Below are 27,836 nucleotides of genomic sequence, written 5' to 3'. Positions count from 1 at the left end.
TCATGTTCATGACAAAGTGGCCAACAGCAGTTAGTGTATGTGAAGTACTTAGTTCACTTACTTAGGAAACATTCATTAAGACCATATCCTAGGTCTTATGCAACTGATGTAAGGACAAGACCCTTACGGAGCTGACAGCAGGAGAGAGAGACAGGTATACGCTATAAGAAAGAAAAGGATGAGAGGCACCATGGAGAAGAGCTGAGGGTACCCAACTTTTACTTTGCAATTGCTTTCCCCTTAAAGAGCAGGGCAAGCAATATGGCAGCGCAGCCCCACTGATGCTGTGGCCTGGAATGCACAGGAAGGCCCTCCCTTTCCTTCTCTTCTGTTTTAAGACGGGGTCTCCCTATATAGTTCACAGAAGCTCACTAGTCTCTGCCTCCAAGTGCTGGGATTAAAGATGTGCACCACGGCATCTGGCAGAAAGGTTGTCGCATTAAATAAAAAAAAGGGTCAGATTCTTAGCTCAGCATTTCCAAGTAGCTATGGAATATTAAATAATTAAAAGTCAAGAAAGATAAGAAAAGGCAAGCTAGGGCTGGAAAGACGGCTCGGCAGTTAAGAGCACTGACTGTTCTTCCAGAGGATCCATGCTCAATTCCCAGGGTGCACATGGCAGCTCACAGTGTCTGTGACTCTAGGATTCAACACCCTCATACAGACTTACATGCAGGCAAAACACCAATGCATATAAAATATGAATAAATAATTTTTAAAAAAAGAAAAGGCAAGTTATGAGGATTGGGTAGTTGATTCACCTAGCCTGGGATTAGGTCATAGGCTGAGTTGAAACAGTGTTCTGAAAACAAAGCACACCACAGGGCTGTGTGGGCTTATTAAACAGCCTGCTGGGGCCCCACCCCATTTTGGTTGGCTGGTTGATTTTTTGATTTTCAAAACGGGGTTTCTCTGTGTAGCCTTGGCCGTCCTGGATTCGCTCTGTAGACCAGGCTGGCCTCAAACTCACAGAGATCCACTTCCCTGAGTACTGGGATTATAGGAGTGTGCCACTGCACCTGGCTCCCCTACTCCATTTCTAGTGAAACTGATTTGAAGATGTGTCAATAAAAATTTCCTGGCTGATAATTTTACATCTGGCCCAGAGACTACACTCTAGAGAACCAGTGTAAACCCTTCCAGCTATGTATGTACTGAATGGACCAAATCCTGTGGTCACGGACAATGCTTTGTACTGTTTTAAGTACATATAACTAGGACATGGTTTGGGGCCTACCTGGGTGGACAAGGGAAACTAAGCTACACTCTGCACCCTACCAGGCATGTCTTTAAGCACAGCTCTAACTAACAGTGGTGACTGTCAGTGAGCGCGTATTTTCTAACATCAAATCATGACAGACAGGACTACCAAAGTTAAAGTTAAAGACTTTATCTAAGTCACCATTCAAACAGGATTCTTGATAATGTGCCACCTCGTGTGAGCGCATCTCATACAGAACCGGCTGCCAGGGACACTTGCCTGCCCCTCTGTACGAGCTCATTCCCCCTCTATGATCCTGCTAAAGAACAGCAGCCTGGGGTGCAGAGTCAGGAGCACAGTATAAAGCTCAGTCCACAGATGCAGCCTAGTCAAGATCCTAAGTCGTCTTCAGGACAGGAGCTCTCTCTGTCCAGCAGCACCAAAGGTACTTGAGTTCAAACGATGCAACTCGCAGTCGTAGGCTGAACAGGTATCAGCTTGCTGAGCGGTGAGAATATGTTCTTGCATAAATGTCGGGAGAAGCTAACCAAAGATGGGCAGCCACCTGCCAGCTCCACCTTCAGCCTGGCTTCATCTTAGTCCAGTCCTCAAAGAAGTCAGCTTCCTGGAGGAAACAGCCCGAATGCACCCTGCCTCGCAGGAAGGACGTCCTCTGCGTGGAGACCCAGCACAGCATGTCAGACTCCTGGCAGCGGGGGCACAGCCTACTTGTTTCTCTTCCAGTGCTGTGCCAATGATTCCTGCATGAAGTTCTGGAACGCTGGCTCTTCTCGGCTTTGCTCTGTGACTGCAGGAGAAAAGGTAACTTCTTTTAAAACCCCACGGTAGACAAGTGAGCCAGAGCTCCTGTCACACTCCTGTCAGAAACCACACTTTAAATTTATTTTTCACTTTTTCAAGATGGGGACTCACTATGGATCCCAAGATGGCCTGGAACCCATAGCCCCTGCCTCAGTCTCTAACACTGAGGTCACAGGCATGTGCCTCCACACCTGGCTGAAACTATTTTTTGGGAGGTTTGTTTTGGGTATTTTTTGTTTTTCTTTCTTTCTTTCTTTTTTTTCCCCCCACACCTGGCTGTATTTTTGTTTTTCAAGACAGGGTCTCTCTGTGTAGCCCTGGCTGTCCTGGACTCCCTTTGTAGACCAGGCTGGCTTCATACTCACAGAGATCCACCTGCCTCTGCCACCCCCACTGGGATTAAAAGTGTGCCCACCACACCTGGAATTTTTTTTAAAGATTTATTTATTTTTATGTATACAATACTTGGCTTTACCATCTCCTCTTTCCCATCACTGGCCACATATATGCTCAGGATCTCCTCTCAACAACGACAATCTGAGCCAACAGTGCAGCTGCTATTTCCACAGCTGGCTCTCACCTCTGTGGTCAATGTCATCAGTGTCACTGTCAGCTTCCTCATCCTCCTCATCCAAAGTTCCTCGAGTCAGGATCAAGTCAGAAGGGTCCAGGGTAGGAGACACGCTGTCTAAAATTAAAACACTCATCAGTACAGATGTATCTTCGAAGAGCTGACTCTGAAGAGGTAGGCTTATCAGTAAGCACAGAGAAACGTGGGTGAGTGAGTCCTCTAAACGTATTAACTCACTTGACCTTGCCAACCACAACTCATGAGGCCCCTGACTTCCACAGAGGAAAACTCAGGAAACCTCTCTCTGAAACCCTAGCACTCTGTTTCACTGGTTCACAGGCTAGAAGCTATGGTTTTTTCTAACAAAAGATAAAGAAATACAAGGCAGGGCTGGAGAGATGGCTCAGCAGTTAAGAGCACTGACTGCTCTTCCAGAGGTCCTGAGTTCAATTCCCAGCAACCACATGGAGGCTCACAACCATCTATAATGTGATCTGATGCATACTGTATACACAATAAATAAATCTTAAAAAAAGAAAGAAAGAAAGAAAGAAATACAAGGCAAATGATGACCCAGGGCAAGGAAGCATCTAGGTGGGATATAGGTTCAAGGGAGCCTGAAAAAATACAGGGCAAAATGGTACAGAATAGAGCAGCCAGGGCCACCTTTAAGGGAGAAGGAAGGTAACAAGGGAAATCAAATATGCTGCTAGAGGTACAGGTCCCTCCCTGTGGACAGAGACTAAGCCCCAAGGAGGAGAAACAAGTCTAGTCAAGCCATTCCTGCCACAGGACTCAGTAGAAGTTAGCTCTTTCAGGACCTAAAACTACAGGAGGCTGTGACCACTGGCCACTGTTCAAGAGCCGTGAGGCTGGGAGCTCAGCTGGGGAGGGTGTAAGACAGGCTGAAGGCCGAATAGGGAGTGGCAGGCCCGGCATGATGGCACGCCTGTAGTCCCAACAACGGGGAGGCAGAGGCAGGCAGATCTCTGAGTTTGAGGTCAGTCGGATCCACATAGTGAGTTCCAGGACAGCAAAAGCAATATAGTAAGACCCTGCTTTGGGGGTGAGGTCGGGGGTCTCAGGGGCCTATGATCCTACACAAGATGATGTCAGGATGTGCCACAGAAATGCTCCTCCCGTCAACAGCTCCTCTGGATGCAGCAACAGATTTATCACTTGCGTTTTCAGGCACCCGTGAGTGACTCTGAGGACCCTGGGGCACACACACAAGGTAGTGAGGTGAGTGTTGAGAATGGCACAGAAGCATTTGTATTACTAGCCACCCAGACAGGTTCCTATTTTGCTGCTCTCTGCTGGACATAAGTGAAGAGAGGTCACAGATAGACAATAGCCCAAGACAACAAATAAGGTAACCCAAGGAAAAAATGCTGCTAAAAGAAAAAAAAAGTATGTAAAATGGAACTTAAGATATATTAAAAAATAAAAAATAAAGTCCATATATGTGGTTTCTGGGTCCTACTGAGCTGCAACTACTTCCCACACCAGATGCTTTTTTCTTTTGTGGAAGACAGGGTTTCTCTATGTAACCCTGGCTGTCCTGGAACTCACTCTATAGGCCTCGATATCCTTGACCTCAGATGTGCCTGCATCCGCCTTCCAAGTGCTGGGATTAAAGGTGTGTGCCACCACAGCCTGGCTCCACCATGCTTTTTATGGGAAGTCTATCATCTTGCCTTGGCAGGGAGAATTATGTATTTTTAAGTTTCTTACTTTATTTTATTTGAGAACCTGGGTTCTCTGTTAGAGCCGCAAGTGCTGTTAACTACTGACCCATCTCTCCAGCCCTAGGAGTATATATATATATATATATATTTTTTTAATATGAGCACATCCTAGACATTCTCAGAGGGTCACTGATAAAAATAACAGAAAGAAGGAAAGAAAGAGAGGGAAGGGAGAGAGGGAAGGACAAAGAGACAGTAAGGTAGCCGAATAAAAAGACTAAAATACAAAAACCACAACACAAACCCATACCAGTTAGAAGACTAAGCAGTTTAAAACAAAACAACATGTAATAAAGAAGACAAAATCCAGGGCTGGAGAGATGGCTCAGAGGTTAAGAGCACTGGCTGCTCTTCTGAAGGTCCTGAGTTCAATTCCCAGCAACCACATGGTGGCTTATAACCATCTATAGTGAGATCTGGTGCCCTTTTCTGGCATGCAGGCACACATACAGGCAGAATACTGTATAAATAATAAATAAATCTTTTTTAAAAATAAAATCATTGAATAGTATAACAAGAAATATGCAAAACATATACAGACAACACTCCAGAAAGACTCAAGATTTGCCAAACACAAAAATTATTTGTGCTCTTGAGACAGAAGATGTAAGATCACATAGATGTCACCTCGTCCTGAACTAAGGAGCACAGTGTAACCTCAGTACAAACACCAAAAAGTTCTGCGGGAAGCTAGACAGGCTGGTGCGGAAGTGCACGTGGAAAAGCAAGCATGCAAGGACAGGCACGGGGAGGCGAGAGCAGCAGGGAGGCCAGCCTGAGCAGACACTGAAGCTTTTATAACACTGCTGCTACGTAATAAAACATGTGCAGGCCACTAAGTAAGGAAATCAGAGGGACAAGCACAAAGTCAAGGGCAAATGGACCGCCCACCGGCTCAGGCCGCTCGATCCTAAGCCTGATGAGCTACGTCTGCTCTGAAGGAAACTGGCTACACCTAAGGCCATGGGTTAGACATCAGTGTGTCCATGTTCATCTCATTTTTAGTAACTGTACTGGGGTGTTATAAAATGGTATCATTATTTTTAGAAAGTATACACAGAAGGATTCAAAGTAAAAGAACATCATATATATGTATGACTTTAGATAATTTAGTAATGTATACTTTGTGATATGTAAAGTCACAATGAGGGGAAGGAGGCAGAAAGAAAGGAAAAATCTATAAATGTCAGCATTCTGAAACTCTCAGAAGTTATAGCAGTTCTTCGTACTGCTGACAGTTTTTCTGTGTGTCTAAACTGCAGCTTTTACACACTGTAAAGAAAGCCAGACAGAGTACCTTGCCAAAGTACAAAAACCTTCAAAAGAAACAGGAGCAGTGTAAAGCCGTGCACATCCTCAGGTATTTCTCCTCTTAGACAGACATGTAGGCACGTCTCCATTTCCCCATCGTTTCTCTTGCTCTCACACACACCCTGCTGCTGAGTGGCTCCACCCTCCGTTCCCTCCTCCGGTACCTTGGCCGGCGCCTGCGTCCAGGGCTACAGAGCCCATGTCCTTCCGAAGGCGCTCCAGCTGCTCCTTCTGCTGATCACTGTGGGCACTCGCCTGCAGACGGGCGGAACGTCCTCACGTTAAACAAGAGATCCTGAGCTGTCAAGAGGGCCCAGCAGGTGCATGTGTTTGTGGCCTGATGACCTGCATCCATTCTGAGGACCCCATGCCGTAGGAGAGAACTGACTCCTGCAAACTATCCTTTGACCTCCACATGTGCTCCCTGACACAAATAAACTTAAAGACTTAGAGGTAGAGTCTCATGGTGTAGGGCACTCTCAAACTCACTGTGTAGCCACGGATGACCCTGGACCTAACAGCAGTCCCCATATGCTTGCCTGGTGAACAAAGCCAAGGTGTTATGCATGCTAAGCAAACACCCGGTCAGCCGAGCTAGGCCCCACTCTCACGATACCAGCCTTTAAGAGATTAGGAATTGGTAAAAATACTAGAGGCTGGTAAAGGATCACAGATATGGAGACAGAACCAGTAGTCATGTGGGCCCAAGTGACAGCAAGACTTTCAGTCGCATGCAAAATCAAATCATCGAGCGCTTATACCTAAAACCATGACAAAGAACCCTCAACTGCAGCTCTCCAAGGTTCTATGACAAAGAGCCACCGCTGACAACAGGGAGACTCAATTTAGCATTCTGGGTGACAGTCTGAGACCTCTCTATTCCTCAAAGTCCTACAACTAGCTTTTAAACTGACCTCAGGAGTGGGTGAGGTGGGGCATAAAAAGATCTCGGTATAAGTATGTCAGCAAAATTCTGGTATTTAAAAATTCAGATACAAAGCCAGTTGGTGGCTCATGCCTGTAATCCCAGCATACGGAAGGATGAGGCAAAAGACAAGGATAAACACTCAATGCACACACATCTACCAACTTAAATGACCAAGCGTTTGTGGTGGGATATGGTGTCACAGCTACAGTGCCACCTACTCAGGTAAGAGATCACTAGAGCCCCAGAGTTTTAGACCAACCTGGAGTACAGTGAGACCCCAACTCAAAACCAAACAGGCCGGACCAAACAGAGCTAGGCTCAGTGTGTGGAGCACCACCAAAAACAAAGACACAAGAATTTAAATGAAACACTGAAATTCTTTTAGTCCAGTGTGTCTCAGTAAAGCTAGAAAACCCATGATGGTAAATTTTAAAATTACACTGAAAGCCTAAAAAAAAAAAGCACTCACACCAGGCAGATTAAGATGGATGTTTGTGGGGAATTAGAGTTACGGTTTGTTGTTTTTGGTTTTTGCGTGCAGTGTGTCGTGTAGCCCATGCTGGCCTCAAGCTCATCACATAGCTGAGGCTGGCCCTGAACTTTCTTTTCCATCTCTCCTACCCAAGTGCTGTACAGCACAGGCCAGCATGCAACTGGTCCCCAACTCCCCCAACCAAGACTCCACTCTCAGTCTCTGGTGACAGGCGGGACTGCAGGCCTGTGCCATGTGTGACATCAGGCCAACTTCCTGACAGCTCTAACACACACAATATCCTTCTTACCAGTGATTTCTTCAGACGTTCATATTCAGGCCGATATTCCCTGGAAAAAGAAAGACCTTCAAAATTCTTCTCCTTAATGACCCATAACTCCCACCCTGACCCTGAACCTAGTATTTCTGTTTTCTTAAAACTGACAACAAAGTCAGACGTGGTGGCACACTCCTATAATCCCAGAACTCAGGAGGCAAAGCAGGATCTCTATGAGTTTAAGGCCAGCCTGGTCTGCAAAGCAAATCCAGGACAGCCAGGACTACACAGAGAAACCCTGTCTTGAAAAACAAAAACCCCACCAACAACAGAAGGTGTGACCTCACTAAGTCCCCTGTACACTGTCCCCATCACTGAATCTACCCCTGTGGAACTTAGCAACTCCTGATGGCTATGTTCACACTAACAAAGAAACACTGGGCTGGAGAGGTGGCTCAGAGGTTAAGAGCACTATCTGTTTTTCCAAAGATCCTGAGTTCAATTCCCAGCAACCACATGGTTGGTGGCTCACAACCATCCATAATGAGATCTGATACCCTCTTCTGGCATGTAGGCACACAGGCAGGCAGAATACTGTATAAATAATAAATAAATCTAAAAAAAAAAAAAAAAAGACAGACAGACAGAAACATCAAGGTGAGGGTTGTAAGGAAAACAAGCGAGAAGATGGGCTGCTCAGGACGCCAAATATATAAAGAAGTGATGGGCCTGAGCGACAACAGAACAGACTCAATCCTGAGCCTTGGAAACATACACAAAACCATTGCTGGTTAATCAGTGGGAAAATAATGTTGCCTGGCAACCACAATGTGGTCCTTAGGAGCAAACCATGTAGCCAAACTGCAAGCTAACAAGCAGCCTTGAGGTCATGGTCCCAGCCATAGATGCTGTCTGTCCTTTCCTTTAAGGGATGGGATCCCACTGTCAGCAACAGCAGCAGTTGGAACAGGAATCTGTGAAGTGTCTCTGTGTCGGCAACTATTAGGATTTGCACATGCTTCAAGTAACAGCGACATAGGTGCCAGCTCCACCCCAAGCCTGTTTCTGCAGGTGATGTCTTTCAGGGATAGAACATGACCTTTAGTTTCTGAACTATCTACAAGTCTTTTGTCCTACAGTGACAGAAGTAAAAAGCTGCTCACAAAGCTTTTAGTATCTATCTAGTGGCTCTTTACGAGAAAGGCTTGACAGCCCCTGCACCACAACCTCTCAGTCCAGAGAACACTCTGCATTTCCCTATCTCTAAAGGGAAGGGAAATGTGTTGCTCCTGAGTGGTCAGGTCTAGTACACACGTGCAAGGCAAAAATAGACTTCACACAGAATATGTGTGCCCGATGAGAAGGGTGGGCAATGAAAAAGAGACTTTATACAGAATATGTGTGCCCAATGAGAAGGGTGGGCAATGGAAAACAGACTTCACACAGAATATGTGTGCCCGATGAGAAGGGTGGGTAATGAAAAATAGACTTTATACAGAATATGTGTGCCCGATGAGAAGGGTGGGCAATGGAAAACAGACTTTACACAGAATATGTGTGCCCGATGAGAAGGGTGGGTAATGAAAAATAGACTTTATACAGAATATGTGTGCCCGATGAGAAGGGTGGGCAATGGAAAACAGACTTCACACAGAATATGTGTGCCCGATGAGAAGGGTGGGTAATGAAAAATAGACTTTACACAGAATATGTGTGCCCGATGAGAAGGGTGGGCAATGAGGGCCGCCCTCCTTCACGCTCACCTTTCGTACTCTTCAGCAGCACTGGTGACCTGGACACAGAGGTCATCAAAGCCGGTGCCCACCACAGCAGAGACGCCCACCACCTGCCAAGAAGCATCATAAACACCACTGAGAGGACGGCTGTGTATTTTAAAGTGAGCATTTTGCTTCTAAAATTTTGTCATTAAAGAGTCAAAGAAAAAAAAAAGCTGGTCGCGGTGGCCCACACCTGTAATCCCAGCACTCAGGGAGGCAGAGGCAGGCTGATCTCTGTGAATTTCAGGCCAGCCAAGGCTACCCAGAGAAACCCTGTCTCAAAAAACAAAAAAGAAAGAAAAGAATCAACAATGTAAGAAAACTATAAGCTGGGTGGTGGTGGTGGTGCACGCCTTTTGACCCCAGCACTCAGGGAAGCAGAAGACAGGTGGATCTCTACATTCAAGGCCAGCCTGGTCTAAAGAGGGAGTCCAGGACAGTCAGGGCTACACAGAGAAACACTGTCTCGAAAAACAAAACAAAACAAAACAAAACAAAAACCCAAAACTATAATCATGTAGGATGAAACATGCAGCAGGATCTTCAGTCTGTTCCCCATCAAACCAAGCCAAACCGCGTCACCTTCTGTTCTCCCAATCCCGCTGGGCCACCCACATCTGCTCTTGCTCATATAAACCTTACTCCTCCTTCAGTGTAAATCCTAGGGCGACATCCTGCAAACTCATTCCCTTTCATCTCTTCCCTCCCTAGTATGTGTCAAGCATCGCTCTGCCACTAGCCACCCTATGCTTCATTTCTCCATGTACCCTCCTCAACTGGACGTACACACGGATCAGAGCGCCTGTTGATCCTGTGAACTGCCACACTTTCATGTCAAACCTGGGCCTCGTGCCTCTCTACGCTACACAAGCGCTCTGCGGCTGAGCTGTGTCCCGGCCCACAAGCCACGTTCTACTAAGCAACGCTGTGGCTGTCCCTCAACAGACGGAAAGCGCTCCCTTCGATGCTGGTTCAAAGCTGGGTAAGCGGTGCTCAGACATTTTCTGCAGCTCCCATCAGTACGGTGAGGAGATGAAGTTTACCCTGAGTGAGCTGTAGAACTCATCCAACACCAGGCTCATGGAGCGCGTCAGGTTACTGACGTAGGTAGTCTCTTGGTTCAAGGCATCCTGGAAAGCCTCAAAATCTTGCATCCACTCCACCGCAAAGCTGTGGTCAATGATGTCAGTCTGGCCAAAGAGAAGGCGGTCAGTCACCAGCAACCAACATTTCCCATAGACTGCTTGCTCCTCCACCGACACACAATCCCTGGAGCTGAGAGATGGCGGATGCGCGACTGCTGATGGGTTACTCAGTCTGCCCTACGGTCACTCTGGGTGAGATGCAGCACTAAACCCCCACTCCGTCTGCGTGCATCCCCTCCCCTGCTGTGCCTATGACTTTCTGTAGTAAAACCTGAACACACTAACAGCACCTGACGTCACTCTTCATGCCTACTATCCAAACCTAACATCAGGCAGGGCTCTGTGTTAAAGACCTGTTGGAACTCCAAAGGAAGCGCCACTCACTTTGTTCATGACCACGATGAAAGGCAGCTTGGTTTTGTACAAGATGCTGAAAGAAATCAAACATGGAGCCAGCATTAGTACAAGCATTTTCAGCCAGGCATAATGTCACAGCACTCAAAAGACAGAGCCAGGATGTTCATGAGGTCAAGACCAGGCTGGGTGCTTGTTTCCAAAAAAATAACTAAAAAGCAGTTAAGCTCCTGGGACTAAGTGAAGAGAAGAGGAAAACCTTCAGACTGAATTCAGTCTCTCTCAAAAGGAAATGAGCCCCACCATCAAGCCAGCAACCAACTCTCCACCCCATACCATGCCTTGAAACTGATCCTTTTTAATATTTTATCAACCAATCCTCTCTCTTTGTCTGAGTGGAGGGAATGGACATTTACTGAAGACTCCACAGAGGAGGGCGGCTCTGGCAGGCATCTGTACATGTATACATTATGTCCTTTAACCCTCACAAATGCCATGTAAATGTACACGATTTTTGCTTTATTTTTAAGAGATTTAAACCATGTTGTAGCTTACACTAGCCTAGTACTTAGTAGTATGTAGTCCAGGCTGGTCCTTGAATTTATAGCAGTTCTCCTGCCTTAGTCTCCAAATATACTGTCCTGCACGTTGAAAATTTCCCACATTTACTGAGGTAGATGGACAAGAGAAAACCACATACACTTAAAGTCTATAGAATTATAGTCCTGATGCTGACCCAGGCCTTGGACATGCGGGGCACCCCCTTGCTGCTGAGCTAGAGCCCCAGTCCTGACATCTGGAGCTATGTAGACACTGGAAAATGACTACTACACTCAGGATAATAAAGGAGCTGTCCTGGAACACAATTTGTAGACCATACTGGCCTTGAATTCCTATCTGCCTGCCTCTGCCTCCTGAGTGCTAGATTAAAGGCCTGAGCCACCACGCCTGGCTCCTTTTTATTTTTTTAAAGACATTTACTCATTTATTTGTATGTATGTGAGCCTGTGTATGTGTGCATACCATGTGTGTTGAGGAGCCTGTGGAGGCTCTAGGAAGGTGTCAGATCTCTTTGAGCTGGAGTTACTGTGAGGCACCATATAGGTGCTGAGAACTACAAACAGCACTAAGCGTTCTGGGCCACTGAGCCATCTCTCCAGCTTAACTCCTCTTTTGCTTTTGAGTCCTGGTTGTAGGCCGGGATTTGTGGTCATTTGTATTTGCTACTCAGTTGACTGGTGTGAGTTAGGAGAAGACCAATGAAGAGAGACATATGTATTGCTGGCATTTTCTCTCAGCATCTTCCTTATTATTATAATCTTCATTATTCCCAGCTGGGTGAAATCCAAGTCTAGACAGAATAGAGTTCTCTGGTGTAAATGGTGCTTAGAGCTACAAAGAGAAACCTTGTCTCAAAAAACATAAATAAATAGAGACTGCTTGTCCCGAAAAACACAAACAAACAAATAAATAAGAGAACGAGAAAGAGGCCTCCTTCCAAACATCATGCCTACCAATCATGACTTACCTACATGCATACAGCATATTGGACATGAAGGTCACTGGGTTAGTACTCCGGGATGTGTCCATGACATAGATGACCACTGTTGGAAATGAGGATGCCTAGAACCACACAGGAAGTGAGGTCTTAATCAGAGGGCTCATCACTTGCCCCCCCTACAGTTTTCCTCCCTTTCTTGGCAAGAGAGACCCAGAGCTGACAGGGTGTGCAGAGCCTCTCCCTCTCCTATTCAGCCCCAGGCAGTAAACAGGGGCTGATATGCCCTGTGAACAAGGCCCAGAACTCACCAGGGCCTCCGTGATGATTGTCCCTGAAGCTGACCAGGTGAACACTTCAATCTGTCCGGGTGTGTCAATCAAGACATATCTGGGTCGAGGATATCATTAAAGGGATGTTACACCTCGGCAATTCTGAAGCTATTCTGTCATAAAGGTTGCTAAATGTCTACTGATCCGAGATTGCAATAAGCTTCACACACTGCCAAGCGGTGCCCCGTGCCCTGAAGCTGCATGCTCCAGGTTGCATATGCTAACAAGAAGGACAGCACAGGGCAAGCTGCGGGAAGTAGCCAGAGAGGAAAGGCATAATTACAGAAACACTGCACTACAAAGGAGACTGCAGCAAACCAGACAGCAACTCACTTGGGGTAGAGGATGAGGAAGGGAAGGAAGGAGAGGAAGAAATGGAGGAATGGGGGAGGGGGGAGGGGGGAGGGGGAGGGGGAGGGGGAGGGGGAGGGGGGAATATTGCCTATGGAATACTTTTGAAACGACAACGTTCTAAAACTGACTGGAATGATAATTACACAACCCTGTGCACAAGTCTGTGGATGTTCCAGAAGCCACTGGTTGGTACCAATGGAAAGCATGTAAATTGTGTCTTAATAAATATACATTTAAAAACAGGCGAGCTTAGGGACAGGAGTGAAAATCAGTATAGAACACAGGCTGGGCACAGGCTTAGGATGTTCAACATCCTGGGTCCAATCCCCATGAAAATAAACTAAATAAACTAATAAACTAAATAAAATAAAATAAACTAATAAGAAAATAAACTAATAAGAAAGTCAGCTCTTTAATCCCAGCACTCAGGAGGCAGAGGCAGGCGGATCACTGAAAAAAAAAAAGCAGTAAGAAAGTTAGCAAATAAATATGAGCTAGGCACTAGGGAGGCAGAAAAAGGGATCTGAGGAGTGACTGCTAAGGAGAGGAGAGACGTATGAAATTAAATAATCATGATCCATGTACCAGTATGTAAACATAAGACATTTAAAAAGGAAACTTCACAGAGTGTGATCTTAAAAAACCTGTTTTGTTTGGTTTTGGTTTTCAGAGACAGGGTTTCTCTGTGTATCCCTGGCTGTCCTGGACTCACTTTGTAGACTAGACTGGCCTCAAAATCACAGAGATCCACCTGTCTCTGCTTCCCAAGTGTTAGAATTACAAGCGTGAGCCACCATAGCTGGCTCATTTTGTTATTTTTCTAATGAAAACAAAAATATACCTCAATTATAGTCCTAACTATAATTACTCAACTATAATACTTTATGTATAGGAATGAGTGAAATGCTAATCACTAAATAATAATAATTCTTACTGGGGCTGAGAGTGACAGTTTCATGTTTCAAATACCATGTGTTCTTTTTAAATAAGTTTTATTACATTTATTTAGTGTGCATGTCTAAGTACAGTGGCACGGCAAGCATGTGGAGGCCAGAGGTCAACTCGTAGGAGTCCTCTGCTTCTACCAGATGGGTCCTTGGAATCAGACTCAGGGGGCTTGGTGGCACGTGCCTTTGCCTGCTGAGCCATCACATTGGCCCATGGTTTGATTCTTTATAACGAGCATAATTTTTTTTCTGATAAAAGAGCAAATTACTTTTATCCCTTAGAAAAAATAAACATATCAAGAATTTAGTAATAGTTAATGGTGAGAAATTATAATAGGATTAATTTTATTTATATATGTATATATGTATATTATACATGTATATATACATATATGTATATGTATACACACACACATACATTTTCCTCTTTATGGCAGACTGTGCTCCCTCAAACAGGAAGCAAAAGTCTTTTGAGAAGGGAAGACAGGAGTCTTTCTCCAAAAGTCATGTAAAAAGGAATAGGGACGTGGGAAGGGTCACAGTAATTGGGAGTAATCGTCTGTATCATCTCAACGATTTTCTCGTCCACCTTTCTTTCTTCTCCTTCCTAATGACTTTGTCTCATTTCGTTCGCAAAGGTCTCCAAATCTTCTCAGAAGTCTAGAATGTGCCAACGGCAGGCAGTAGTCAGTAGGCAACGAAAACCACCTACCTGAATGTGTTCTGGGCCTTCTCAATAAATTGCATCACCTAGGAGAAAAAGACATCACTAACAGGATCTAATTCCAACATGGCACCGCCCCTCCAGGGTGGCATGAATTGTAGGGCACAACCTGAGGACACCAAGCCACGGACTCCTTGCTGCAAGGAAGCCTGGCCTGTTGCTGTCGGGGTCCCTTGCACCCTAGCCATGTTTGTTTGTTTTCAACAGGTGTGTTATCCCGGCAGGCAGTGCACTTCCAGCCCCAAGTGATTCTCTGCTTCAGCCTCCTAAGCAGGGAATTCTGGAACAAACCATCCCACCTGCCTTAGTCAAAAGTTAATGTCTCCAGTGGCAGAATCAGATTATAATGACTACAGCCCACTCTCTTGGAAATAAGTGACCAAGAAAACCTAAAGGATGACAAGCACCTGTTAAAAGAAAAAAACATATCACTATTTCACCCCCCCTCCTGTAACTGATTGCACGGCCCTGTGCCCTCAATCCCAGCCTCAGTGTAACATCATAAGCCAATAATAGGCCAGTAAAAGAACCTAGGCCTTTCGATTTTTGTTTTGTTTTCTCACAAGACTAAAGATAAAGTACCCCACCTCACTCATAAGCTATTTCCCTGTCTACCAAAATACCTGCTTATTTTTGGCATTTCTTCATTTTTGCTGTTCTTTACCAACGTGGTCAAGGTAGGGCATGTCAGAATTCTACAGTGTCATGTCTATACACAGAAAAGATGTCATACCTGATCAAATCTGGTCGCAAAAAGATTGAGCGAGGTCACTATGCCACCATTTGGCCCAAGTCCATATCTGAATATTCAGTTAAGGATTTAAACTGCACATATGAGTTTATACAGTTAATCTATCATCCACCTAACATTATGGTATCAGTGTTTGATTAATGGGTACTGACAACCGCACAACCTTATTGTTACAAGAATCATTTACTAGCAAGGTCCTCCTTGCTCGGCTCTCATTGTAGGATTGGACACACAAGATAAAGACAATAGCATACCCGAATTTTTTTTAAGGTTTTTCAAGACAGGGTTTCTCTGAGTATCCCTGGATGTCCTGGAACTTGCTCTGTAGACCAGGCTGACCTCCAACTCAGAGATCCACCTGCCTCTGCCTCCTTGAGTGCTGGGATTAAAGGCGTGGGCTACCATGGCTGAGCATGACCAAATTTTAATGAATACACATGTAAAACAGTGGCAGGCTGCTGGCGTCAGTGATTAAAATCATCTAAGTAGCTGGGCGTGGTAGCTCAACACCTTTAATCCCAGCACTCAGGAAGCAGAGGTGGCAGATCTCTGTGAGTCTGAGGCCAGCCAAGGCTGCATGTAACACTCTTTACTTGTACTCTCACTAACCAAACAACCATCTTAAAGTTACTGACAGAGTCACGTGTCATGCTGAAATCAATCCATAAGAATTAATACAGCTCAATGTGATTTTGTTGTTGTTGTTTTTGAGACAGGGTTTCTCTGTGTAGCCTTGGCTGTCCTGGAATCACTTTGTAGTCCAGGCTGGCCTTGAACTCACAGAGATCCGCCTGCCTCTGCCTCCTCAAGTGCTGGGATTAAAGGCGTGCGCCACTGCGCCTGGCTCATCTCTGATCTTTAGCTACAACACAGTCCGAGTAATGCTAAGACAACTGAGTCACACGTTAAGACAGGATTGCTGGAAATCTCTCATCGTTCCTACATTCATCTTATTCACTTTACATCTTATAAATGCAATTACTTAAAAGGAAGTAAATTTTCTACTTGTATATTTCACAACGTGACAGGCAAAAGCACTCCGTCAAAGCAGTAACAATGGCCGCCATCTGTGAGGCCCCAGTCAGCCCCACAGCGGATGAGGAGGATACTGCTTCATGACTTCCTTATACTTCACCGTGTCACGAATATCTGAGGGAAAAGAAATGATGGTTTTGTGTTTAGCTTTGGTTTTGGTTTTGTTTTGTTTTGTTTTGTAGGCATGGTCTCAGACTGGCTTTGAACTTTCCACGCAGCCAGAGCTGTTCTTCTACAAGCCTCCTGAGTGCTGAGGTGGTAGAGGTGCCTCCAGACCTGACCCCGGCTTCCTGCCTGCATTTCCTTATACCTTACCTTCCTCCACACTTCCTTCCTGACTAAAGATAACGGCCAAGCATCCTATGAAGAATGTTGGGCTCCTGGGTGTGGTGGTGCACACACCTTAAAATCCCAGCACTCAGGAGGCAGAGGCAGGTGGATCTCTGTGAGTTCAACACCAGGCTGATGTAGAGAGTGACTCCAGGACAGTCAGGGCTGCACAGCACTAACCAAACAAACAAAAGGTTAGGCCAGGAACTCTTGCTATGGTAGGTACCGTCTAAAACAAGATCATATGTTTTGGACAACCTCAAAGATAGTAGGCACATGCATAGGAAAGCAAACACACACACAAACCGAAACCCTCAAACCAAGAAGAGCTCATACTACCTGCTGCATGGTAACAGAGGCAATGCAGACACACGGGCATTAACTCTGTCTACTAAGACCTCCCAACACCTATCCACCAGGGGCTACAGAGATTCTCAGTGATCTCACAACTCTGTAATGCCAGTTCCAGGGGTTCTGGTACCCTCTTCTGGCCTTTGCAGGAACCAGGAACGCACATGATACACAGACACACATGCAGGCAAAACACCCATGCACATAAAATAAAAACAAACCTACCCACAAGTTTATAAATGAACAATACTAGATTTTTATCCTCTACTTTAAATAGAAGACGTGTTGCCTGATCTTTCCAAAATGATCTATGATTTTTTTGTTTGTGTGTTTGTTTGGTTGTTGGTTGGGTTATGAGACAGGGTTTCTCTGTGTAGCCATGGCTGTCTTGGAACTCTCTCTATAGACCATGCTGGCCCCTAACTCAAAGATCTGCCTGTGTCTGCCTCCCGAGCACTGAGATTAAAGGTGTGAGCCACCACAGCCTGACCTAATCTATGATGATTAAAACAAGATCTCCCCCTACCCTTAATTTGTATATTTGGGAGACAAGAAGCTTACTACGATTAACAAGTGGCAGTCATGGCCTGGGAATCAGGAAGCCTGGGCCCAGCAAGAGCCCTGTCAGTGGATCACATGCGCTTTCATAATACTCTACCCCTCACCTCCATCTTTTCTTTTCCAAACAGGGTTTGGCTATGTAGGTCAGGCTGACTCTGAACTCTCAACACTCTGCCTCAGACTCCCTTGGATCACACCAATGCATCATCTCTCTGACAGTCTCATTCAGAAAGCTCTCCTGAGAACAATGCACCTGTTACACACACACACACACACACCCCTTCGGGAATGGAAGGATCAGAGCTCATAACCTCTAACAGAAGAAACTCTATGATTCATGTGTCAGGTTCGAGCCTGACCTGATGTCACTCCTCATTTTCAAATCAATTATAAGAGTTTCACCTACTAAGGACAAAAGAGACATAGAAACGAGCGGGAACTATATGAATGTAGGAACCATTAGAATAAAGAGAAAGATAAATCTGAATAAACAAGAAGCCTGTTCTGGAACTCAGGCAAATCCAAAGAAAATAAAAGAGGGTAGTTAACTAGTTTTTTTTTGGGGGGGGAGGAAAAAGAAAACTGAAGGCACTCACCAATATTGGCAGGAAAGGGGACTTCGTGCACAGCTGGGTCCAGGTTGATTACATACGGTGGAGAACCTTTGCTGTGCAGGTGTCCCGTGAGCCTCTGCAACAGCAGGAAGACAGGGTTAGAGGGTAATGGCCCCAGAGAACTCCCAGTCCGTTACTGACCACGCCTATAAAATCTCTAACAATTTCCTTCTTCCCTCCACCTATTATGCTTGTTCAACACTGAACTCTCCATTTAAAAGCCATCTTTGGGAGGCAGAGGCAGGTGGATCTCTATGAGTTCGATGCCAGCCTGGTCTACAAAGCAAGTCCAGGACAGCCAGGACTACAGAAAAACCCTGTCTCAAAAAACAAACAAACAAACAAACAAACAAACAAAAAGCATGGAAGTTTCCAAAGGTGCCGATAAAGGGACTAAGCCTTTGAAGAATTGGTAGTAAAGAGGTCTTTAAGATGATCTGTTTTGAGATTAAAATAAGCTGTGCATAGTTATTCACTTGGAGTGGCTTATGGTGTTCCTGATCATCTTCTGAGTTTTTATACTTCTTAAATTAAAACAGACTCAGAGCTGGTATGGTGGTAAGCCTGTAGTCCCAGCACTTAGGGAGGCAGGGCCGGCGGATCTCTGTGAGTTCAAAGCCAGCCCGGTCAACAAATTGAGTCCAGGACAGCAAAAGCTACACAGACAAACCCCATCTGGAAAAAACAAAACGAACAACAACAAAAACAACCCAGCTTAGGTCTATTTCCCAACTAGCATCTTTTACCCCCGACCCTCCATCCAAGTCTTCACTTTGAATGACCCTCTAAGGTTTTTTTTCCCCCCCTCTATCTCCTCCACGAAAACATTAACTCCGTGAAAGCAAGAACCCGTCTATTTCACTTCTTCTGTATTCTCAGAGCTTAGAACGAGGTAGGTTAGCAAGAAATACTCTTCCACAACTCTTCGGGCTATTATAGCCCCCTACTCTTGAAGCCTGGGCCATCGGAAAGCTGCCCACCCACAGCAGGACCATTTGAGTTGTGCCAAGCATGCACAAAGGTTACCTCGCTGGCTGCCTGAAGTGGCCCAGGCTAGGATTCGGGGCTTCGGGAAGGAACTGGAGTCAGAGACCAGCCCACCCCCAACCTCCAGAGAAAACCACGCGCCCAGACCCTCCAGTTGGCTAGACGACTTCCTCCCTTCTTCCCTGGCCACAGACAACCTATCGAGCGCCACTACCGCTTCCACACAGTGCACGTCACCTGTACAAAGGTAGTTTTCCCGGACCCTGCCATTCCCAACACCAGCAGACACACGGGGAGCTGAGGAGCCCCGGGAGCCTCAGGCTCGGCAGAAGCAGCAGGCGCCGCCATCTTTCCTCAGCCACGCCCACCCCTCACGGAGAGGTCAGCGGGCGGGTGACTCGCTGCATTCCGGGCCGCGATTGGCAGGAGCATCCGCCCTCTTGCGTTTAGGGCTGCGATTGGTCGGACTAACCGGCCTCGCTGAGTTTAGGGCTGCGATTGGCCAGAATATCCAAACCGCTCAAAGCGGCTGCTGTGGGCACCAGATAGGCTTCTGGGACTAGCGAGATGCTGTGGCTGCCAAGCAGGGGCTTTGGACAAATGATGGGAGCTTAGGGAACCAGCAAGGACCCAGGAAGGGTAATGTCGTGTGCCCAGGAGCGCAACGAGGTGGGATCCCAAGCCAGGGGTCCAAGTTGCGCAACCCTGTCAAGATTGTCAGGTTAACGGACTAAGATGTCAATCCACTTTTTATTTTACGAAGAAAAAAAAAAATTTTTAAGGTCATCATGTTCTAGAAAATATTAGGTAAAAATTAGGGTAACACTTGAAAGATAGCATGAATACTGTCTTTTAAATAAGCTAGGAAGAAACTGTTCAGGCAGTCACCGAGTGCAAAGGGGATGAAAGAACAAAAGCGTGTTTGTGGTCTGAGTGACCAGCGCAGTCAATAGTGACGGATATGGGTAGAGACACATAGGATGAGTCTCAGGAGGGAAAGAAAGAGCCCTGTGTGACAGGGACTGTGAGCTAAAATGTTTTATTTGCCCACCTGTGTGGCCATTTGTCCAAGGGAAGAAGAAAAGACTAGATGGTGAAAGAAAACCAAAGGCCAAGTGAACCAGAAGTAAAACTCCTAAAAAGTCCCCTTTAAGAGGGAGGTAAGGGGCTGGAGAGATGGCTCAGAGGTTAAGAGTGCTGGCTGCTCTTCCAGAGGTCCTGAGTTCAAATCCCAGCAACCACATGATGGCTCACAGCCATCCGTAGTGAGATCTGGCGCCCTCTTCTGGCCTGCAGGAGTTACATGCAGGTAGAACACTGTATACATAATAAAGAATAAATAAATATTTTTTTAAAAAAAGAGGGAGGTAAAGGACTAGGGCTGTAGATAAGAGGTGGCCCTGGGTTTTGTTGACACCCTTGCAGGGTGAATAAAACTTTGTTTTTGTTTTTTCAAGGCAGGCAGCACGGTCTGGCTTGTGTTACTTTCTAGTGGTGATACAAGGGGACTTTATTTGAAAATTATTTTTCTGGCTGTACACATACCATTCAATTAGTTTAACTGTGATGACATTTAAGTTTGGAGTCTTTTTAGTTACAGATATGTATGTGAGTGTGCATGTATGCCATAGTTTGTGTATAAGTTAGAGCACAACTTGTGGAAGTCGACACTCCCCACCATGAGGGTCGCAGGGATGGAACTCAAGTTGGCAGGCTTGGCTGCAGCACCTTTACTCACTGATCCATTCCTGGCTGTGGCATCAGCAATACGGCAAGCTAAAGCTTTGTATGGGGAGATTTCTGGTGCCTGTTGATTGTCTCCCTAATTCCTACCGTCTCAGGGTAAATGACTATTATTCATACTCCAAGCCCATGGGAAACCCTACTCATTATGATGGAAGTAAAAGCAGGCACATTGTCTTTTTTTTTTTTCCCCGATTGGGGAGCAGGAGGAGCTTGAATCTGGGAATTATTTGCTTTAAGTCCTTTTATATAACACCTGTACTCCCAGCACTCAAAATGCTGAGTCAGGAAGATAGCCAAATTCAAGTCCAGTCTGAAAAACAAAAGATGACAAGAAATTGAAGTAAGTCCCATACGCAGTTGTGTCCACGGAAGATTAGTCCCCAAGGCCTGCTGGTCAGAATGAGCAACTTGAAGTAGATGTGTGTGGTGCCTAAAATGTATCCTGCCTGCCTCCTGCCTTTTCGGGACTCTTTTCTCTTTTCCTCCCCAAGGAAAGTGATCTGAGGATGCATTGTCCTAACCATACTGTTTAGTTTTCTAAATATTCAATAGAACACTGCCAGACAGGAGACAGCACTGGATACGTATAGTGTAAGGACCAAACTCCATTTTGAAAAAAAAACTCCATTTTGTGTTAAACCTAGCCAAGGGCTGACCCCATATTCCAGAAAAACCACAAACTAGTCTAAACAGAAAAATATCCCAGCAACACAATCAGCTCACCTTGGGAAAGTCCAAATATACTCTCTGCTGGTCAAGCTGACCAGCAGGTGGTCTGGCACATAGCAACAACCAATTAGGGGAAGCCAGGCCAAAGTTTCTAATGCCCCAATGATTGCTTTAACCAATCTTTTCTATAGGCCAACTTGCCCATATACCTACTACCCAAACATGAAACGTCAAGGCTTGTAACTCCCTGGTTGCAGCTTTTCTGCCTAAATGTCATCCAATCATATACTGTAAAACCTATTTCTTTGTCTAAAAGCTATAAAAATCTCTCTTGAGACTCATGGCCACTTCCCTGCATCTGCTGTGTCGGTGCATAGGAAATGTGTCCCGGGTTTGAACCTGCAATAAACACTTCCTTGCTGTTGCATTTGGACTTGGCTCTTGGGTGGTCTGTTCAGGGAGTCTCTCAAAATTTGGGCATAACATATGGTGTGTTGGCTGGGAACCCCCATGACCCCCAAGACCTCTGACCCAATGGGAGTCTAAGCCGGAGGTAAGTGTTATATTTATTGTTTGTCGTTTGTCTGGCTCGCAGTTTTACTTTGTGGTCTGGAGACAGTTGTGTACAGGTAGTGATCAAGTCGGCTGAGCAGGCATACCAGAGGGCCAAGATCACAGGAGTCTGGAAGATGTTCCAGATTCTCAGGGTGCAGACAGAGTGCCCCTATGTGAAGAACCTAAGGAGGCTCATGTGCAGGGACAAAGCACGTCACTCCTGCAGCACGGCGTGGGGCGGGTGTCTCACTTTTCAGTTCTGCTTCCAATTGAATCTTGGGCGCAGTTTCTGTTACTCTTTGTCTGATGTTTATGTCTTTCCGTTGCTTTTTATCTGAGACTTGGACGGACGATGGGACAGACCGCCTTCACCCATCTATATTTAATGACAGACTGTGACAACCCCTTTTTCCCTCATGATGACAATTTTAAGAACATTTGTTTAATTGTTGAAATATTGTTTTATGTTTTATGTTCTGGGGGCGGGGAAGGGCCTCACAGCCATCTATAATGAGATCTGGTGCCCTCTTCTGGTGTGCAGGCACCCATGTGGGCAGAATACTGTACAAATAAATAGACCTAAAAAAAAAATCACCAGGTGTGGTGGAATATGCCTTTAATCCCTGCACTTGGGAGACAGAAGCAGGTGGATCGCCGTGCGTTCGAGGCCAGCCTGGTCTACAAAGCTATCTCGAGAAACAAACAAACAAAAATTGTAGCTTCGTATAAAGTTTATGGCAGCTGTGTACAGTGGCTCATGCCTATAACTGTAGCAGTCAGAACACTGACTCAGGTGGATTTGCCATGAGGTCAAGGCCACATAATGGCTACAAAACAAATTCCAGGACAGTCTCGGCTATCAAGTGAGACCTTGTCTTAAAAAAAAAAAAAAAGCTTGTGGTGGTGGTACATGCTTTTAGTCCCAGCACTAGGGTAGAGGCAGGCAGGTTTTTTTGAGTTCAAGACCAGCCTGGTCTACAGAGTTTGTTCCAGCACAGCCAAAGCTACAGAGAGAAACACTGTCCTGAAAAACCAAAAAATTAAAAAAAGTTTGCAACAGAAAGACTCTTTCCCACCTCCTCCTTAGAGGCAATGTTTGAGATATTTTCCTCACTGCACACCTCCTCTTAGTTTTTTCTCACCCTTACTCATTCCTTCTGTTTGGGAGCAAACGGTTCCACTGCGGAAGCCAAAAGCATTCTTTTCACTTGTCTCCTTGGCTTCTGCCTCTCTGTCGCTCTTAGCAGCTCCACCTGCCCCTCCTTTTACCCAAAACCTCTGATCAGTCACCAGCAGTACTTGTTTAAAATACGATTTCACATTTAGCATGTGGGTGCACATGCATGCTTATGGGCGTGTGTGCCAAGGTGCCCATGTGGAGGGAGGTGAGAGGACCACTTGAAGGATTCTGTTCTTTCCTCTATGATGGCTTTTGGGGACCAGACTCAGGTCATCAGGCTTGGCTGCAAACACCTTTACCATGCGAGCCACCTCGCTGGCAATGCACTGTTTGTTTTAAATGGCTCACCTCACTCTAATTGTAAGGCTTTTGCATTCAGCGCTTATGTCTTCCTGGGACGTTCCTCTCCCCAGCTTCTCAACAGGCTTTGGTACTCAGGCCTAGCTTCTTGTTACTAAGCTCACTTTCGCTTTCTCCACAAAAGAGTTCGCTGACTGAGGAAGCTGTCTTTCTAGTATTACAATAGACTGAGGTAGAGTAGTGATTTTATTGCTCTGTGAATCCTAGCTTATGACAATAATCCCATGTCATCCAGCGGTCCTCCAGGGCAACACTTAAGAATCACGACAAGTCTCAAAGTGACTTTCCGAGCTGGCCCAGTGTCACCGGCATTCAAGAGCCTCCCTGGTAGAGCAAGACAGTGTCCGGGCCTAGTAGTTCTGATTCGTATTTCTCTGGCTAATAAATAAATTACATTGGCTTTATTCTGGGTTTGGTGCATGAAGGATGGTTCAGGGTAGCCTCGGGACACGCCTTCCTTTGGGGCAAGGCCTGCAATCCTGACTCCTCTCACTGTTTGCCTGACGGTGCCTTCTCCCCCTGGCTAAGGCATCTCCGTACCACCGTTCCTCCCTCAGACGCTCCTTCCTTTTCTCTAGCTGCCGCTTTGCAGACTCTAACTTGTGGTATTCCTGGACCAGCATCACCAGTTCCTCCTGTAACTCCTGGTCCTCTCTGATGACACTATCACAAAACTCCGAATTCACCTTCTTGGCTGTGGACTCCAAGGCCTGGACCTTGTACTTAACCTCCCTGGTGCTAGAGTCCCCCGCCGCCTGCAGCAGGGTTAGCTCCTGCAGCTGTCTGACTAGCTGTGTCTTCCCTTGCAGGAACTGCACGTGTGCCTGGTAGTCCTTCTTGGCTGTCTCAGCTTTAATGGTCTCCAGCTCCTGCTGTAACATCTGCATCCTCGTCTCCTGCTTCTTCCTCACCACGGAGATGTGCTCCATCGACTGGACCTGCTGCCTCAGCTGGTACTGCCTGATCATCCCCTGAAAGAGCTGGGCTTGAAGGTCTGCCTTCTGCTGGGCGAACCTGGATGCCAGTTCTCGTTTCCTGTGACGTATCTTCTCGCACTTCTGGAAATACTCATCCCACAGCTCCTCGTGCTTCTTTTTACACAGGTCATTTCGTTTTCTTAGGAATCTCAGGAAGCGGTTGTTCTCAGTCTCCAGATAGAGAAGCTCCTGCCGTAGCCGCCTGTGGTCGCGCAGCAGGCGCTCGTCCTGGAGCCGCGCCTCCTCTATATTCTGGCTCAGCTTTTCCAGTGCCTCAGTTGTCTTTCTTATGACCTTATTTTCCAATTTTGTTAGCCTCTCCGGCTTCAAAATTTCAGTTAGCATAGTAAGATACTTTGATGGTTGGAGAAAACCTTTGGGACTCTCGGCAAGCCTGGAGGGAGAACAAAGGAAATAATCCTTCAGCAGGTCCTTAGGCACAATTGAGAAAACAGTAGATGGAAACTAATACAGACCGTTGTCTTACGTTCTTACAACAGACAGACAAAACTCTGGCTCCCCGTCATGCTCAGACAGCACCCGCACTAGTTAGAATTTTGTCAGTTTGACACATTCAAGAGTTATTTGGCTGGAGGAACCGAGTTGAGAAAATGACTCCATTAGATTGTCTGTAGAAGTCTATAGGGCACGGTTTTGTTGTTGTTGTTTTAAGTAAAAAATGATGTGGGAGCCGGGCGGTGGTGGCACATGCCTTGAATCCAGCACTTGGGAAGCAGAGGCCAGCCTGGTCTACAAAGTGAGTCCAGACCACCAAGACTACACAGAGATCTGCTTGCCTCTGCCTCTCGAGTGCTGGGATTAAAGGCGTGCGCCACCACACCCAGCCTTGTTATGGTGTTTTATCAGAGCAAAACAAACTGTAATCAGAGTTTGTCACTACACATGATGCTAAATGATTAGGCTATGCTGGCTGGTAGGCTAGTAAACATCTGGGATCTACCTATTTCCATGCCCTGATCCTAATCTTAGGGGTTACAGGCATATCCTGCCTTGCCCAGCTTTATAAGTGGGTATTGGTGATCTCAAATCAGGTCCTCGTGACAGGTGGCAGGCACTTGAGCCACTGAGCTGCCTCCCAGGCCCTCCCTCTTGCATCATTGCTGCTAAGCTTACACATCAATCTTCCTCCTCAGTGCCTACCTGGTTTCAGAATTCAGGTGTTTATTAGGGTGAATTTTGGGCTCAGTGAGGGTCTTTGCCAAAGAACTGGTACCAGGTGTCTGCCTTTGGGACACACAATTTTCACGAGGCGCCCTTGCTTTGGGGTCAACACGGTCAGACTTTGTACAGCTAGAGCTGTCATCACTTGAGTCCTTAGTTTCAACTACCAAATCAGTCCTTGAAGATTGACTTGATTTGTCCCCAGACCTGGGTCTTCCGTCTTTTGAGATGCAGTTACCCTGCTCTTGGGACTCCATCTCCTCTCTTATGACTGAGGAGTACGGCCTTGCCCCTCACACAGCTTACCCCACTCCCACCGATGCTCTTTCAGGCACCCTGCACATCTTCTCAACTGTCCAACCCTCGCATTTCTCAAGTGCTATCACCAGTTAGCCCCAACAAGGTGAAACCCACAGAAGCCTCCCTGGCCTACCACTGTACCCTCTTCCTCAGCTTGTGGTCAAATGTTCCCTGTACAGTGATCTCATGGGATGTCACAGAAGTCTCTCTAGTGACTTGGTGTCTCTATGGTGAAGGGCTGGACTGCAACTTCCACTGAGCCTGAGACCTCTGGGACCCCAGAGCACTGTGTGTCTGTTGGTATGGGGAATGGCAAGAGTCCAGAAGAACCACTTTGAGATGTGGTACAGGCCTGCTGAGAGATTGCCTGTCTCAGGAGGAAGGGCAGAGCTGAGGGGAGGAAGGTCTCTGGGGTGGTGGAGATTCCTCGTGGCCACCTTCTTGGCAACTTGACCACCTACCACTGCAGTTCCTTTCTCTGGGGCAACTGGGATCCTAGCTTAGGTCAGAGCTGTCTTCCACCTACCTCCAATGCACAGTTTGGGTAACTGTCTATGTTGTGCATTGTCTTGAAGATGAAATGGACAGACATCTTCTTAAAAGGCAGGGCAGAAGAGGAACCCTGGCCTTGAATACAGAGAAAGACTCTCCAAAGCAGGGCCTAGGTTCTGGGAATGAACAAAGGTGAGCAGTGGTGGTGCATGCCTTTAATCCCAGCACTCAGGAGGTGGAGGCTGGCTCTCTGTGAGTTCGAGGCCACCTGGTCTAGTCAGGACAGCTAGGGCTACACAAAGAAACCCAGTCTTGGAAAAAAAAAAAAGTAATAAATGTGAAGAAACACCTGTACTCAAACAGCAGGTAAGACGACTAGGTTAGGGAGGTGCTGTTTGGTGGGTCATCAAGCTGGTTTTGGAGCTGAGAGTTGAACGTTGAGCACCGGTGTAGCTCGTGCGGGAGTAGATATTCAGGTAGAAGGAAGTAGTGCACACTCCACAGGTGTGGTCAGGAAAGGGATGGGAGCTGAGGGCTGATTGCAGGGTCTCACCCATCTAGTTATAATTCCACCATAATTATGCCTCTCGCCCCATTTTCTCTATTGTTCACCTGTCCTCTGTTTCTGTCTCTTCTTCTCATTCACTTAAAAAAATATTTAGCTTTATTGATGTGTTTATGTGTAGACCTGTTTGACACTTTCATGCTTGCTTTGCCTGTGGAGACCATAAGAGGGTGTAGGAACCACTGTACACACACACACACACACACACACACACACACACACACACACACAGTTCACACTGCTCAACATCCTCTATGTACCAAATACTGCCATCCTTCATTATATTATTCGAATGATTTTAAAAGCTGAATGGCATGACTAAGACAACCTGTACAAGTCTTGTTGACTCCTGGCCTTGTGAAGGACAAAGGCCTACTGTGAAAGGCCCACAGGAGACAGGCCATGTCCCCCGCACCAGCTCTCTTTGGCTACCGTCATTGTGACCAGCAGGTTTCAGGAGCCAAGGACTTACTGAAATGACCTGGAACTGCACGCGCCCCCACCCAGTTTGTAGCCATCTTCTGAGTCGCGTGTGGTGTCAGTGGCAGCAAAGTGAACTAGACATTCCTAAGTGAGTCATTTTATTTGCCAGCGCCAAACATTCTCCAAGTCCTTGCCACCAGAACTTAACACAGCTTCTTATGTATCTTCCACAACCGTCCCCTGCTGCGGGAGCTGTAAGGGTGTATGTAAGCAGGAATAAAAAACAGCACAAACAC

At 46.3% G+C, this 27,836-nt stretch overlaps 2 protein-coding genes and 1 long non-coding RNA gene across 4 annotated transcripts; 1 reads left to right on the top strand and 2 right to left on the bottom strand.

The window, feature by feature from the left end:
• Positions 1-1,374: 1,374 nt before the first annotated feature.
• Positions 1,375-19,464, bottom strand: GPN1 (GPN-loop GTPase 1). Its single transcript, XM_084792924.1, has 14 exons — positions 19,329-19,464; positions 18,087-18,180; positions 16,323-16,362; positions 15,196-15,262; positions 14,451-14,488; positions 12,417-12,495; positions 12,136-12,230; positions 10,638-10,683; positions 10,152-10,298; positions 9,094-9,176; positions 7,364-7,403; positions 5,818-5,908; positions 2,604-2,711; positions 1,375-2,009 (listed from the first exon to the last, which is right to left on the bottom strand). The coding sequence occupies exons 1-14, from the start codon at positions 19,437-19,439 to the stop codon at positions 1,927-1,929; spliced, it is 1,122 nt and encodes a 373-aa protein (XP_084649050.1). The 5' UTR covers positions 19,440-19,464; the 3' UTR covers positions 1,375-1,926.
• Positions 19,465-19,621: 157 nt separating this feature from the next.
• On the top strand, positions 19,622-24,841 carry LOC311603707. 2 transcript variants are annotated; one of them, XR_014781221.1, is made up of 3 exons: positions 19,622-19,760; positions 24,411-24,554; positions 24,705-24,841. It is a non-coding gene; the product is annotated as an uncharacterized lncRNA (long non-coding RNA). The 2 variants fall into 2 exon arrangements; XR_014781222.1 differs by having other exon boundaries at positions 24,411-24,593; positions 24,705-24,834.
• Positions 22,970-27,695, bottom strand: CCDC121 (coiled-coil domain containing 121). The gene is made up of 2 exons (XM_084792761.1): positions 25,740-27,695; positions 22,970-24,972 (listed from the first exon to the last, which is right to left on the bottom strand). The coding sequence occupies exons 1-2, from the start codon at positions 26,015-26,017 to the stop codon at positions 24,033-24,035; spliced, it is 1,218 nt and encodes a 405-aa protein (XP_084648887.1). The 5' UTR covers positions 26,018-27,695; the 3' UTR covers positions 22,970-24,032.
• Between the last annotated feature and the right edge of the window lie 141 nt (positions 27,696-27,836).

This window comes from Acomys minous (genome assembly GCF_964271855.1).
Source record: "Acomys minous genome assembly, chromosome: 8".
Taxonomy (NCBI): Eukaryota; Metazoa; Chordata; class Mammalia; order Rodentia; family Muridae; genus Acomys; species Acomys minous.
Note: the sequence above shows the minus strand (reverse complement) of the source record. Positions and strands in the feature narration are given on the sequence as shown.

Coding starts and splice junctions, on each gene's coding strand:
- GPN1 (XM_084792924.1), bottom strand. CDS start 19,439: ATGGCGGCGCCTGCTGCTTCTGCCGAGCCTGAGGCTCCCGGGGCTCCT. Junction 15,263..16,322: donor TATAAGGAAGTCATGAAGCA/GTATCCTCCTCA, acceptor CTGAATATTCAG/ATATGGACTTGGGCCAAATG. Junction 10,299..10,637: donor TCATCGTGGTCATGAACAAA/GTGAGTGGCGCT, acceptor CTCTTTGGCCAG/ACTGACATCATTGACCACAG.
- CCDC121 (XM_084792761.1), bottom strand. CDS start 26,017: ATGGAGTCCCAAGAGCAGGGTAACTGCATCTCAAAAGACGGAAGACCC. Junction 24,973..25,739: donor CACCTGAATTCTGAAACCAG/GTAGGCACTGAG, acceptor TTCTCCCTCCAG/GCTTGCCGAGAGTCCCAAAG.